General features: G+C 37.2%; 1 protein-coding gene across 5 annotated transcripts in view; it reads left to right on the top strand.

Moving 5' to 3' along the window:
* Positions 1 to 16,268, top strand: part of PLCE1 (phospholipase C epsilon 1) — a 172,248-nt gene that overhangs the window by 112,758 nt on the left and 43,222 nt on the right. For all 5 annotated transcript variants that reach the window (XM_081953906.1, XM_081953904.1, XM_081953907.1 and 2 more), the window contains exons 5-8: positions 2,818 to 2,963; positions 4,827 to 5,085; positions 7,365 to 7,579; positions 15,582 to 16,257. In XM_081953906.1, the coding sequence (XP_081810032.1) occupies positions 2,818 to 2,963; positions 4,827 to 5,085; positions 7,365 to 7,579; positions 15,582 to 16,257 (1,296 nt within the window). The remainder of the gene's footprint in view (positions 1 to 2,817; positions 2,964 to 4,826; positions 5,086 to 7,364; positions 7,580 to 15,581; positions 16,258 to 16,268) is intronic.

Here is a 16,268-nt window from a genome sequence, read left to right on the forward strand (position 1 = left end):
GGTCCCAAATTGTCATAAGTCGAGGACTAACCTCTTTCAGTTGTGTGAAGTGATAAAGTTGCAATATGAAGCCTCTTGATAAACGAGGACATCATCTCTATGTCTCTTAGTGGTGAATTGTGAGTGCTGTCCATTCCTGTATACTGAAGGAGTATTGCTGTCAAACTCCTTGCAAACCAGTACGTGTGAGTGCTAACTGCTAACACCAATGCTAATGTTAATGCTCATAATATCCCCTCTGGGGCAAGTTTGTGTAATAGTGCCTATACCACTGATAGCTAACCTTTTTGTTGTTGTGTGCCGACCCCACCCATAATGCAATGCATGTGTGACCTCACCCCCGTGTGCCCTGCCCTCTGTGCATCCCCGTGTGACCCGCCCCATGCTCCCCCCATGCATGCACACACTGTCAGGGGAAGATTTATTTCACCCTGAACTAAACGAGGCTTGAATCGGGGCTGTTTCCAACAGGCATATTCTTTAAGGTGCGAAGAAAAAGAAATAAACATTCTGAAGAAACATATTCTAATTAATAAACAAACTTTAATACAAAAATAATAAATGGAAATAAAAACAAAAACTAACTAATTGTTACATTTTGATAAAAGAGTTCCGTCTCCCAGTTTTCCTGGCAGCCGGACAAAAGATCAGAAGTAGCTCTGGAATGTGTGAAGCATGCGCAGTACATCACTGTCAGATAAGAACTTTTATGACCTGCGCAATAACTCTTTCAGTTTAACTATTTAGTGTCAGTTCAGTCAGTCCAGGCTAGCAAACAATTTTAACGCAGTGACACGCACAACCACCCCCGCATCCTGTTTTGAGCCAGTAGGTCTCTCTGCAGCCTCCTGTGAGCAAAAACAGGCCGCCGGTGTGGGGGGCGGGTGCACCGCACCCGAAAATCAACTGGCCGACGGGAAGCATGCCCTTGTGCATGGTGGAACTGAGCTGGGGCGACAGCTCACATGCCCACAGAGAGGGCTCTGCATGCCACACAGGCCTATACAATTTGGTCTAAACAGGTTGCCCTCAATTTACGATACAATTGAGCTCCAAATTTCCATTGCTAAGCGAGACAGTGGTTAAATGACTTTTGCGCCATTTTAAAACCTTTCTTTCCACAGTTGTTAAGTGAATCACTGCAGTTGTTATGCTAGTAACACGACTGTGAAGTGAATCTGGCTTCCCCGTTGACTTTTCTTGTCAGAAATTTGCAAAACATCGTCACATAACCCCGGTACACTGCAACTGTCATAAATATGAGCCAATTGCCAAGCCAATTTTGATCATGTAACCATAGGGATGCTGCAATGGTCATAAGTGTGAAAAAAGGTCATAAGTCACTTTTGGTGCCATTGTAACTTCGAATGGTCACTAAATGAATGGTTGTAAGTTGAGAACTCCTTGGCAACAATTAAAAAATGCCATTTTTCCAAGATGGTATTCAACAATACAGTTTAATCTCATTCCCTAGTATTCCCTTGGAATCTTCTTAACCTGCCCGTCTGCTTCTGTTCCATGATCAGGCATATATTGTTGCAAATAAGATATTTGATTTTTTTTGACAGGGTTTCTCCCTTTATAAATAGCTTTCAGTTACTTTAGTACAATCTTGTAGCCAAGTTTGCTATGTGTCTTTAAATCTAACTGTTAAAAGATGATGAAATGCATGTGAAGCTCTCATTACTGAAAGAATGTCAGTAAACATAAATTATAAACCCTTCAGGAGCCAAGAAGAAGAAAACTAAATGGAGGAGAGAGAAAAAAGATTGCATTTATTATCTCATGTTGATAAGTGTTTATACAATGGGAAAAACCAAAACTCTTGGGAATCTCTCTATAAAATAGCCCAGTTGGTTTGAATTATGTTTCCATGTGAAATATGGTGTTTCTATATTTCTGTTTTTCTTTTTCTTTCAATTAATGTTGTGGGAAAGTGAACTGCATTTTCTAAGTGTTAGATAATTGTTCAGGTTTGAGCCCTCAAACAAATTATGTTGAAATGAGTACTCTCACTGAACCTAATATGGAATTTACCAATGAAGTCATATTGGGAATTTGAGTTAGACCAAATTAAAGTAGATGTGTCTTACATGTTTGGCAACATAGGAAGCGTTCTGAGAGTTTTAATTATTTAAAATTATTTCTGGAATTTATTTTTTAAAATATTTGTAGTGATAAATGGTATGTATTTAAAATGATGGCGGTGAGGGGAAATTGCATTCATACTTTTCTTGTAAACGATGTAAAGCAAAATATTTTAAAATATAATTTAAAGAAGGAGCATGGCTTTGTAATAAAAAAAGGTTTATTATTTAAAAACTTTATAGTTATAAAATGTTACTAAACGTTAAGCCTTAGCGTTTTTCTTTAAAGTTAGCAATCTATCATTCTGTATGCACACTGTATAAAAAAAGCTAGTTTTAATTCAGTCATAGCTAGTTTTACATATTTTGACCATGACAGCGAAAATTACTTAGATACAGCTAAAATATTGATTTCTGGATTCTGTACACAAATATATTACATAGTGTAATGCACCCCAATAATAATTGATTACACTTTGGTTGGAGGATGTTATAGACCAGGGGTGTCAAAATCACACCCCTATTAAAATGTCAGGTTTTTGAGATGTAAAAAAAAAATCAGACCAAGATAAATTATTTCATAATTTTTTCCACCTTTAATATGACATATAAGTTGTACAATTCACTTGAAGAACAAACTGAAACATTTTTGGGGGTGGGTGGGTGAAATAACAATTTAAAAATACAATAATGTTTTCTGCTTCCCTTTCTTCCCCACCTTTTTAATAAGGTAAGCTCTTGGGTGACATGGCTGATTCTGACTGCAGGGTCTATGGAGGAAAAGCGAGAAGTTTTCTCTCATGTAATACATGTGGCAAAATGCTGCTGGAACATGGGCAACTACAATGGTGTAATGGAATTCTTGGCAGGCCTCAGGTACTTGAAGCTCATTCTTGAAATGATGGCAACTGAGGGATAGATTATGTTACAGCATCTGTTATATACCACTTGTCCATTTAAAAATAAATAAATGGTGAACATCACTCCATCAGTCTTTTGTTGAACGTTATGTTACATTGCATCCTTTATCCTCATCCACTGAGTTTATGATTATAAATGTTTTGACAGAATTGAATAAGATGGATGACAGAGGTTATATCATTTAAAAGACAGGTCTTTTTTCAGAAAACTCAAGGGAGCTCATTTATCTTACGGAAAGATAAACAAGGAAAACAGGGGAAAAACTTTTCAATCTCTTAGCACCACATTTAAACATAGTTAAGAAAAAGTGCTATTTGCCACTCTGAAGGAAAGGCATACTTTAGATAAATTTAGACTATATCTTATCGAATCCACAATGTTAAAAATCCTTGCTCCATTTTTCATTATTATTCATGATTTCTCATGCAGCCATATATTCTCTCATTCGTACTCAATAAAATATGCACGTTGGAAAATAAAAGTAACTTAATGAGACAGGACAGAGGCAAGATCTAAAGCAGTGTTTCTCAACCTTGATGACTTTAAGTCCTGTGGAATTCTGGAAGTTGAAGTCCACAGGACTTAAAGTGGTCAAGGTTGAGAAACACTGATCTAAAGGAGGCCTTATAATTGAAAATATTTGTAGTTTCTTCATTCTATCCATTTATCACAACATTTCATAGCATCTTGATCATGTATCTTCTCTGTTTGAAGATGACTTTTTGCTGCTGGTTTGTAATATAACATAATCATGCATATGATTTAACAAAATTGTATGATGACGAATCTAATCTGACATACTTACAGTATATATTCTACATTAAACACTGTTTTCCTTTTGCTGTTGGCTTATCAGTTTTTATTTTGAGCACCTTTTTTAATTCAAGTGTACATAGAATTAACTGAGTAAGATGAGAGTATAAATCAGGAATATCTACTCATTCATTTTATATTCAGGTCCTCAATTTATGACCACAATGGAGCCCAAAATTTATGTTGCTAAGTGAGACAATTTTAACTGAGTTTTGCCCCCATTTTACGACACATTTCTTGCCACAGTTGTTAAGTGAATCACTGCAGTTGTTAAGCTAGTAACACAGTTGTCAAACAAATCTGACTTCCCCATTGAATTTGCTTGCCAGATGGTCACAAAACACCAAGATACGTCATAAATAAGGTCAGTTGTCAAGTGCCTGAATTTTGATCATGTGACCATGGAAATGCTGCAACTGTCATAAATTTGGGAATTGGTCATAAGTCACTTTTTCACAGTGCCGTTGTAATTTTCACTAAATGAACTGTTGTAAGTCAAGCATACCTGAATTTAGAGACGGGATACCCAATCTGTGGGCTGCTGCCCACTAGTGGGCCGTGAGGGATTTGCAACTGGGTCATGGGAATGGCCAGCAAGTGAGCGCATTGCTTGAGCTGTAAGCAAACATGTCCATGAGTGCTCCATTTGTGTGAGCGGCAGGCTTGCGTGAACCATCCCTTCCCCCCAGTCTGCAAAGCAGGTCCGCAGAACGCTGGGGAACTCTGATTTAGAGCATGTTCTTCTAAATGATTGCTAGGTACTTATATTACCAGACCACACTACAACTAAGTGAAAGCACACATGTCCTAGGGCAGAACACTGTCCTCAAAGAAATAAAGCATGCATATCTTTTGTGAGGTTTACATGGGTAATATGATTAATTGTGCAATTGTAATTGTATAATAGTAATGATATTTTCATACCTGCATTAATGACATTTGTTATTACTGTTAACAAGGTAATGTACAAACAAGCAAGTAAACTTTCTTATATTTTCCAAATAGGTCAAGAAAAGTTTTAAAAATGTGGCAGTTCATGGACCAATCTGATATTGAAACAATGCGCAGCTTGAAAGATGCTATGGCACAACATGAATCATCGTTTGAATATAGAAAAGTTGTCAACAGGGCTCTGAATATCCCTGGCTGTAAAGTAGTTCCTTTTTGTGGTGTATTTTTAAAAGAGCTCTATGAAGTTTTGGATGGGGCTGCAAGCCTCATCAGACTTTGTCCTCAGTATAATTCTCAGGATGAAACACTAGAGGTAATTTAATCTGGGAGCAATCTTATCTAAGACAGTTGTTATATTTCCATGTGTGTGTGTGTGTGTGTGTAAATTGCAAAGATTGTGTGTTGACCCTTGTTCTTCCTTCTGGTTAACTAAGGGTATTCTAGGAGACAATCTGTGGTTGGATCCTGGTGGTGGTGAATTCATCCTTGAAAGAGGGAGGGTGTCACTGCTCCTTTCTCATAGACTCTGGTCTACCCATTCCTCAAGAAGCCATCTATATCCAACTATTTTGGATAATTTTTGTGCCATCTCCAATCTTTACTTCTTAGAGAGTTTGTTGAGAATGTGGTTGTGTTACAGTCTCAGAGAATCCTGGACATTCTCTTCAGCTAGGTTTCATGCTTAGGTACTCAACTGAAACAGTATCCATTTGTGGATGACCTCTCGCAGAGGTTGGACAGGAGAAATTGAGCACATGACCCATTGACTGTGGGGTCCATCAGGACTTAACATTCTCCACTGTCCTATTTAACATCTACAGAACATGAAGGACATTCTAGTAGGCATGGTCATACAACTTAATTTTGTGTGCCAGTTACATTTCTTCCTGGACTGAGATGCACTGCTCATCATCCCTCACATCTTAGTTACTTCCCAATTGCAATGTGCTCTATATGGGTCTGCCCTTGAATACTTTATATGGAATTGCAAGCTTTCCACAAAGCATTAAACCTGGAGGTGCTCCAGAGCATGGGAGTTAGAAGATTAAGTGGCCTGTGCATTGTTGTGGTCTTGCTGATGGCTTTTTATGTGTTGTTGATATTCTTTTTTATTCTAATGTGTTGTGAGCTGACCAAAGTTGCAATTGCAAGATGTGTGGCCAATAAATAGCTTTAATTAATAAATAAAAAGAATAGTTGGGTTATTCTAGAATTACTGAGGTTAAATTGCAAAATCATCCTTTGTTCTATGTAAGTCTCTATGCCAAATTCCCGATGCCAAACAAGAATTAATTAGTAAGGTTATTAAATGTCTCTCTCACATACACATACTCACACATTCAATGTAATTCTTAAGATCTGCTTAAGTTCTTATACAAAATAGTCTCCTAGTAGATTTTTTAAAATAGTTTTTTGGATGACTAGCTAACAATGTGTCTCCTTAAAGAATGCAGTTAATGAGAAAGAAAAAAACACAGCCAAACTCCCTAAGGCTTATGGATTTGCTGCTATAGTTTGAAACTTCCTTAATTTCTACATTAGCAAAAATGCAATAAATATATTCTCATGTTCCACAGTGAAATATTCTGGTTTTGTCGTTATTTCCAAATAAATGCCCTTTCAAATTTACTATAACAGCAATATCAGTGTTATCAAAAACAAAGACTGTTCTGTGAGCTGAACTGAAGTGCCAAAGCAAAATTAATGATAGACATTCCAGGCATGCAAGTACATTTTGGTATGTGGCAAAATGTATTCCCATTGAAAGTCTATCCCTGTTTATCTAAGAATAGACCCCATTCAATTCCATTGGGCATATCTGTGAAGTTGTATGGGTAGGAATGAACAATGAGAGCAATAGCATTTAGACTTATATACCGCTCCACAGTGCTTCACAGAACTCTCTGAGCAGTTTACAATATCAACATATTGCCCCCAACACTCTGGGTCCTCATTTTACCGACCTATGAAGGATGGAAGGACGAGTGAATCTTGAGCTGGTAGTAGATTTAATGGGATTCCAGTTGGCCAGAATCATGAATAGAAAGAAGGACTAGGGGAGACATGATAGCCATGTTCCAATATCTCAGGGGTTGCCACAAAGAAGAGGGAGTCAAACTATTTTCCAAGGCACCTGAGGGTAGAACAAGAAGCAATGGGTGGAAACTAATCAAGGAGAGAAGCAACTTAGAACTGAGGAGAAATTTCCTGACAGTTAGAACAATTAATCAGTGGAACAGCTTGCCTCCAGAAGTTGTGAATGCCCCAACAGTGGAAGTCTTTAAGAAGATGTTGGATAGCCATTTGCCTGAAATGGTATAGGGTTTCCTGCCTAGGCAGGGGGTTGGACTAGAAGGCCTCCAAGGTCCCTTCCAACTCTACTATTGTATTGTATTGTATTGTATTGTATTGTATTGTATTATTACTGGATAATCTATGTTATTTGGTTCAGGCAGTGACTACTTGTATCCCTAAGATGTATGTATGTATGTATGTATGTATGTATGTATGTATGTATGTATGTATGTATAATAATCTTTAGCTATGAATAGTTATAAGGTCAATACTTAGTACTTTATCTTCTTTTTTTAGTTTGTTGCAGAATACAGTGGTCAAGATAACTATTTGCAAAGGATAGGTCAAGATGGTCTACATGATATAGAAAAAGAATCTATGGCTAATTACATATTTCAAACAGTTCGAAGCTGTAACCGAAGCTTGGAGTCAGAAGATGGAGAAGATAACTTTATTGAATACGAAGGTGGAGATTCCCGAAAAAATTCTTTGAAGGACAAAACTCGCTATCAGTAAGGTTTTTTTTTTAAAAAAAATTAATTTATTTAGATCTTCAAGTTAGAGCGTTAAAAAGTTTTTAATGTACGTAAGTTTTCAATATAAAGCATAGGGCATAACAGCATAATCCTTGAAATTTGTAAGAATATATATACCCACAGAATTCAACTCAATAAGGATGAATTTCATAGACACGAAACATTGTTACAATTCCCATTTGTACTTTTCTTATATTTTTAAATATCTTTTTTTCCTACAGCAATATCATCATTAAGTAATTTTTTGAAATGTGGTTATATTGGCAACCCTCATCAGAAATATCTCTAAATCATGACTGAGCCTGGAGGAATTTGCGGCCTGAGAAGGCATGTGGACAAAATTCTTAGGTGTGATCCCTCTAAAACAGTGTTTCTCAACCTTGGCAATTTGAAGATGTGTGGACTTCAACTCCCAGAATTCTCCAGCCAGCGTTGCTGGCTGGAGAATTCTGGGACTTGAAGTCCACACATCTTCAAACTGCCAAGGTTGAGAAACACTGCTCTAAAAGATGATGCCCACTCCTGTCTCCTAGTTTTGTCTACTTTTAGACACGGGAATACAGTATCCCAGTACTCGAAAGTACTAATCAAATCATGATGTTCAACCATGACAAGGTTGAGTACCCCTGGTTTAGAGTTTGATGGGTGTTTTTCTGCTTCCAGTTGTAGGTTTCCTTGTGTGGCTCCAATGCTTGTTATTTGGGGAAATTTACAGGGAATCCTAATGGCATTCTTTCCTTTTCTAAAACTCTTCCATATTTTTTTCAACTTGCTTTGTTATTAAGAAAGAACCCTTTGGAAGGGGAAGAAAGCACTAATTCCTTGTTTAGAACCATCAAGGCTCAGAAAATAATAGGTTTCTACCTTTCTTCCTCAGCTCTTGCAGAGCCATAAAGCCACTGAATTAAGTATATAATTAGAATTAGATGAGAGCTACCAGGGGTGTGGGTTAATTTAGAAAACAGACAAAATAGCCTAGAAAAAAAGCAATGGGAGACCAAAGTCATCTAGATAGTTGGATGGGTGGTATCTAATTTGAGAAAAAGAAAAAATAAATAAATAAATAAATTTGTATTGTTGCCATGAAAACTGCATGTCAGTTTTCAATTACAAGTTGAGCTCAAGAACATTAATGTAGGGTTTTGTTGTTTTTTAAGCCTGAATATTACAGTTACCGGTACTTTAAAATGGAAGCAAAAATGTCTGAACTTGGCTTCAGAAGAGGAAGAGAGATGGTATGAAGGGGAAGGCATTTTTAAAATGCCAAATTATATTTTGATCTTTAACATTACATTCAGCTGAGCTGAATGTGAGTTTAAATATACATATTACATACAATATATATGTATGTATGTGTGTGTGTGTGTGTGTGTATGTATGTATAATTACTAGTTGATAACCTGGCCTTGCCCACATATTTATTTATAGGGGGGAAATGTCCGGACCAAATGCAATTTCTAATGTTGGATTTTCCCCCTTACCAGCCCCCTTGTGGAGTTCTGTGAAGCCGTTACCATGGCAACTCCACTGTGCTGTACAGTAGAAGCCATTTTAAGGCACAACAGGCTGTATCTTAACAGAACACACACATCCCAAGGGGTGTTAGGGATGCCTTACCCTCACAGTATTTTTTTCCAGAAAGTAAGTCATCCGTGTACCAAGTTTGGTTGAAATTGCTCGAGGCGTTCCAGAGTTATGCTGGAACGAACGAACACACACACACATAGCCATTTTTATATAGAGAGATATATACATTTTAAAATGTATATTCCTAATTGTAATTTGAGAATACGTAACTTAAACTAAGTTGAACTTAGATCCAGTCCTTTTCTCAAGAATTATGTGTGGAATTGTGGTTCTAAGATTCTTGGAATCTTTCTCTCTACGTTTTATATTCCCTCATGATGTAATTACTTTCAGGCAAAATTATTTCATCTTGTACATGAAACTTTAAGCAGCCTACAGATGCAGCTAGGACATAAGTCAGCGATGCCAGGAATAGCATCATGCCATCTCTGTTGATCTTAGCTTAGAACATTGTATCCTGCTGGAATAGCATTCTAACTCAGTCAAAATAAAGATTATTTATTATTGTTCCTAATCCCGTTACTTTTAAGGACATGCTATCTGAGATTCTCGAATTATTTTAGGAAGAGCTTATCAGAGCTAGTAAACTCTATTAACACTAGAGCACAGGTGTTGTTTTAATTATGACATATGGGAAGGTTGTTATTCTCTGTTCTCGGATCTCCCAATTCTATGTGTGTGGTGAGAAAACAGCTGAGTCCAGAACATTGTGCACTTAAATGAACGTTCTGAGAGAGCAATGAAAACTTTTTTAGACTACTCTGCTTCAACTATATCCCCAAGAAAAGTAATAACTGCTATTATTCTCTTTTCCTGGTGAATTAAGTGTTGACAGCTGGGATATAGAGAGATAACATTTATCCTAGGTGTATGACCCAAGAATAGAATTCTGTTCCCCTGTGAAATCCACTGGGTGGTCTGTGCAAGTTACTATCTGTCAACTGAACTTTATTCTAAATTTATAAACTGCTATTGATGCTATGACCTTTGAACAGGAATCTTCATCTATCTATCTATCTATCTATCTATCTATCTATCTATCTATCATCTATCTATCATCTATCTATCTATCTATCTACCTACCTACCTACCTACCTACCTACCTACCTACCTACCTCTGTCTGTCTGTCTGTCTGTCTGTCTGTCTGTCTGTCTAATCAATCTATCTAATCTATCCCAGGTAACAGTAAACATTTAGGTAACATCTAATGTTATCTATCCCAAGTAGCATTAAATCCCAAGACTAAATGTCTTCTGGGTATCAAAGTACACAGCTATCAAATTATTTCATGAAATGCATTTATTCATTTACTGACTTTATTTGCTGCCCATCTCGTAGTGAACAACTAAAACAAACCTTTTGGTGTTCTTGCAAAGCAATTCTTCCCTATAATTATAATAAAGTTATAAAATAATGACATTACAAATAGAAACATTGCTTCCAGGAGACCTTTTTATGTGCAGTATGCTTATTCATCCAAGTTCACAGAGCAGCCAGATGTCACCATCTCTTAATCATCAGTTCATGTTTCATCCTTTTTTTTGTTGCTGTTCCTGTTAAAGGGGATAATCTATTTAGACAGAAATACTCACAGCAGTAATTTTGTAAGTTTTTGGGTAGTGGCTTTGAAGACAGCGGAGGCAGTCACTGTCTTTCCTTCTCCCTGCCATTGCCCGGAAAATGTGATTTGTGAGCAGGCAGACATGGCAATTTTAATGCAATTTTAAAATTAACTTTTCTCCTTGATTCTATCTATTTCTCTTTACAATGTAGAAGGGACATATTGCACATAGATGGGCGATCTATCTGCAAGTAAGCATGTTTTTTAAAAAAAATACTTGTACAGTGGTACCTTGGTACTCAACTGCTTTGAAACACATTGAATTTGGCCCTCAACACGTTTTGATGTGAAAATTTTGTCCCAGCACATTCTTTGTTTGGTACTCAACACACAAATTAGAACGTGTCAGTGTCAGTTGCCTTGTGACTTATATTATTCCTTATGGGAAAAAATTGTTTGGTACTCATCAGTTTTGGTACTCATCCCACCTCCTGGAACCAATTAACAATGAGTTCTGAGGTACGACTGTATATGGCAATATGTGAACAATAAATTGTACCCAAAGAAATTGTCAACCTTTTAACAAATAATTGCCAAATTATTGCTCTGGGAGGGAAAAATAGTTTATTTCACAGATAGAAAAGAGTTATATTATCATAGGAAGGTCAGCAACAGGTAGTTTTAGGAGTACTGTGTAGGCCTGCAATTTTCGGGGAAGGGTTTTGTATAGTTTTATAGTCCTTGCAGCTCTTGGTGTGTGAAACTGTTGCATTCCTGTCCACAACTATCATTGTATTCAGGGTTTGGGATGGAGAGATGAAAGGCCACTTTATGAAACCAATGGTATACATCAGACGTCTTCATCGATGGTGGGTTGCCAATTTTTTTTACTACCGGTTCGGGTGCACTCATGTGCGCATGCAACGCTTTGCATGCGCAGAAGCGTCCGGGTGGGTGGGCGGAGCCTCCCGGCGACACTACTACTACTGGTTCACCCGATCCGGGCTGAACTGGGATCAACCCACCTCTGGTCTTCATAATAAAGCATAAGAACTGCAGGAAAGAAAGTATGTTTACATCTGGACATGGCCAAAATCAGAGTAAAATCTCAGTAACATCAACATTGAAAAGAAGCATTATAAGCAAGCAGTAACAAATTAATCATTAGAAGTGGCTTTAAAGCCAAGCCCTTTTTAAAGCTACTAAATACATATAAAGAAAGACCATTTGACTGGTATAAACTACCATGCTGGCATTAATGAAATCTGGCTCAGGGACAGACCAGTCAGGAACCAATACTGTTGGAATTTTCTTCAAAACAGAACAACAAAAGAACTGACTAGAAATCAGCTTTATTACATTGCTTTACATGTAAATCATGCATCATTTTACTTGTTTGCTTTGATTAGGGTGGCTTGTGTTTTTTTGAGATTTCAAGCCCAGAGTTTTATTTTTAAAAAAAGGTTTTGTTCATTATTTGGTGGTATGTTCTATTTTTTGCTTGAAATACTCTTATTGAAATTGCTACCTGGGTGCATTCTTTGCATTGCTGTCTTCCATTCTTCTATTGTGTTGTATTTCACAACCTAAATAAATGGACTAATAAGTCCATTGGAGCTGGGCAGCTGCAATGAATTTGAATAAATAAATAACTCAAGGTAAACAATTATTCCCTCGTAGGTTGATGCAAAGAGTTTATGAAGACTAACAGAAATTACCACAGACAGTTGTGGATTGTTTTGAATTGTTTTGAATGGTAAACTGGTTCTTCACATACTTCATCCACCTTCTCTTTAGTAAAGTGGTAGCTTTCCCTTTGTTTGAAGTAGCTATAACAGTAGAACAGTTCGAGGAATTGGAGGACAAATGATTTTGACCATAAATAAAAAAAGGGTGTCTTGCACTAAAAGCACAGTTTGAACTTGTTTTGAACAAAAAATTGTAGACATGCAAAGCCATGGATATAAATGCATAAGGAATACGTGAAGAACAATAATGACAAGTAATCATCCTGTGTTTCTTGATTACTAGAGACAATAAAAGGAGGAAGAGGAAATGATGGTGAAGCATAGTGAAGACTATAGTTCATCTTTGTCTATATTTACACAGCAGCCCAGCTGTGAAAAGAAACATCATGAACAACCTGACCTCATATAATTCTAAACAATGTAGATTATATTAATATTCAGTTAATCTACATTTGTGCAGAAAACACAAATGCCTTTTTCTAAATGTGCTCATTCCCTTAATATGTATGTGAGGTCATCTTTGCTTCCTGACAAAAGAGCTTCTAATGTAATTATCATCTGGCATCAGTTCTTTCTGGGCATATGAACAATATCTAATGTTTATTTGGCAAATCTTCTTTCATCTCACCTCTTGGCATCTAAAAAGTGTTTCAAAATCCTGGGATTTGTTGTTTAACAATTTCCAGCATTTTTTTTGCGGCGGGGGGGGGGGGGGGATCAGCTTATTATTAATTGAAGCTTATGGAGTTGTTGTTTTTTTTTGAAACATTGCATTTGTTGGATATTAAACTTGAAAGGCTTTCCTAAAAATAAATAGAAGTTTTCATGCATTAGAATGCAGAAAAATGGAGGCAGTATACTATCTCTCAGTGATGGCTAACCACACGCCCCCTCCCTGCTGCCTCACTTCCCTGTGCATGTCCGCACAAAGGCCCCCTCACCCTCCTGAAGCCTTCTGGAGGGCTGGGGGAGGCTGTTTTCGCCCTCCCTAAGCTTCAGGAAAGCCTCCGAAGCCTGGGGGTAGGGCGAAAATGGACCCCTCCGGGGCCCCAGAGGCCCCCCAGAAGCCGGAAACAGCCAGTTTCTGAACTTCCGGTAGGCCCGTTTTTCATTCTCCTCAAGCATTGGAGGCTTTCCTGAAGCCTGGGGAGAGCAAAAACATCCTCCCCCAGCCCTCCAGAAGCCATAAATGGCCCGTTTCCAAACTTCCAATAGGCCCAGTAGGCCCATTTTTTGCACTCCCCAGGCTTTGGAGGTTTCCTGAAAGCCGGGGAGGGTGAAAACAGCCTCCCCTGGCCCTCCGGAGGCCCTTCAAAGGCTGAAAATCTGAAAATCAGCTGGCCGCTGCAGCTGATCTAGAGCAACGGCTCACTTGTCCTCAGAGATGGCTCTATATGCCACCCGTGGTATGCATGCCATAGGTTCGCCATCACAGCTATATCTCATCAGAAGCTAGATTTTGCTAATAACATTCCTGTTGGCGGATATTTTTTTTTACATTTTTTTCTTTGTTTCAGTAGAATTCCACTTAAAAACAAGTGCTACCAAACTGAACTTCATCTTTTTCTCTTTATTCATATACTTCTATCTCAATCACAGCCATTTTTGGTAAAATGAAGCAGCAAAACACATTCATTTTGATCGTATTGAAAATATTATTTGCCTAGAATTTCATTCTTCAGCATTCTTTTATCGTAAACTAAAGTCTTTTTAACAATTCTCAAAATATGAGATTTGTTGGAAATAGAAGCAGTTATGTGTTCCAGTGGAATAAAAAAAATATCCATGTCATTCGCTATTATACAACTGTTCATTTCAGTTTTGACACATGCTTTTGATGAATCAATTTGATTTCTATAGTAGTACATTTTTACAGCAACATATTTGGAATAATTTATCCATACCGTTACAAATGTTTAGTCTTTGAAAAAAACCTGTGATCTTTCTTTACTTCCAATTCATAATGAAATAGTGCTTTTTGAAATCTATTTTCCAGAATCATGCTTTAGGCTTATAAATGTATGAAGAATGTAATCATATTACAGATTTGTCTATCACTTATGTGATATAGGTTGGATATTGTGGCTTTGGCATGCATTGAATAATTTGTGATGATGAACTGTTTTTAAGTATGCTTGTTAGGTATTTTCCATGTTTGCATTCCTTAAGCCACAGCAGGGAAGACTTTTCTTGATGCTGCGTGTGCAAATTTTTCACTTTTTAAAAAATGATCAAGAGTTATGCAAGGAAAAGAAAATCTTATGCATACATTTTGAGTACAGGTAGTCCTCAGCTTACAACCACAATTGAGCCCAACATTTCTGTTGTTAAGTGAGACATTTGTTAAGTGAGTTTTACCCTTGCCACAGATGTTAAGTGAATCACTGCAGTTGATAAGTTAGTAACCTGGTTGTTAAATGAATCTGGCTTCCCCATTGACTTTGTTTGTCAGAAGGTCACAAAAAGGTGAAGCACATTACCCTGGGACACAGCAATCGTCATAAAAATGAACCAGTTACCAAACATCTGAATTTTGATTGCATGATCATGGGGATACTGCAAAGGTCGTAACTATGAAAAACACATTTTTCTGGACCATTGTAACTTTGAATGGTCCCTAAACGAATTGTTGTAAGTTGAGGACTACCTGTATTTATGCCTTATCAGATCTTATTTTTTAAATATACTTTTAATTTGCCTGAAATGATAAACATTTATTAACTCTACTATATTTTTATTTTTAAAAAAGCAAAACCAACATTGGGGACCTGAGGATTTATTCCTAAGAACTCTTTGGAAAATAAGCAGAACATAAATGTTTACATAAATGCAATAGTTTTACCATTATATATATATATATATATATATATATATAATATATAAAATAACCCTTTTGCTACAAATGAAGCTCATTGAGAAAGTATGGCTTTAACATTAATTAACGTTAAAATATTTACTTGTAACACATTGCAAGGACATCATGCACAACTGTATATGACTTCACAGAATTGCATGATGAAATAACAAGTCACATGCTGATCTTTGCAAAAAAAGGCTTACTGTATCTTGGTTTCCACTCAGCTTAACCATTGGAGAGCTGTCAGATTCCGAAAATGACATATTCGAGCAGTCCAAAGAATGGGCAACGCAGGCTGCTGAAGAACAACAAGAAGCTTTCGGGCATGGAATAGAGATAATTCCCTGGTATGTCTTGTCAATCAGAGCTGACGTCCATCAGTTCATGTTGCAAGGCGCAACCGTTATATGTTACGATCAAGAAACTCACTTATCAGCTCGCTGTTTCCTTCAGCTTCAACCTGATAATAGCACACTGATATGGACAAAGCCAACCATTGCTTGCTGCGCACATTCTAAAATTAAACTTAGCACATTAGGTAGCAGCACTGAACTTGGAAAATTTCAGTTTCTTGGCGGTACTGGAGTAAACGGACTGGTCGAGGGTTGCTTAGATCTGCTGTCAGCGAAAGCTGTCTATACGGGACACTCTGGCATTGATATGCATGCGGTGTGCATCCAGAATAACCTTTTAAACATGACCCTTGAAGAGAACGGAGTAACGTTATTATATGGACTTCAAACTACTGAGAACAAATTGCTGCACTTTGTGGCTCCAAAATACACTGCTAAAATGTTGTTTCATGGGTTGCTGGAATTAATTAATGCATTAAGGAAGATGAAGAGATTTCCTGATCAAAGATTACAGTGGCTGCGGAAACAGTATGTCAGCCTCTATCAGGTAAAGTGAAC

The sequence above is a fragment of the Natrix helvetica genome, assembly GCF_964273705.1.
Source record: "Natrix helvetica genome assembly, chromosome: 5".
NCBI lineage: Eukaryota > Metazoa > Chordata > Lepidosauria > Squamata > Natricidae > Natrix > Natrix helvetica.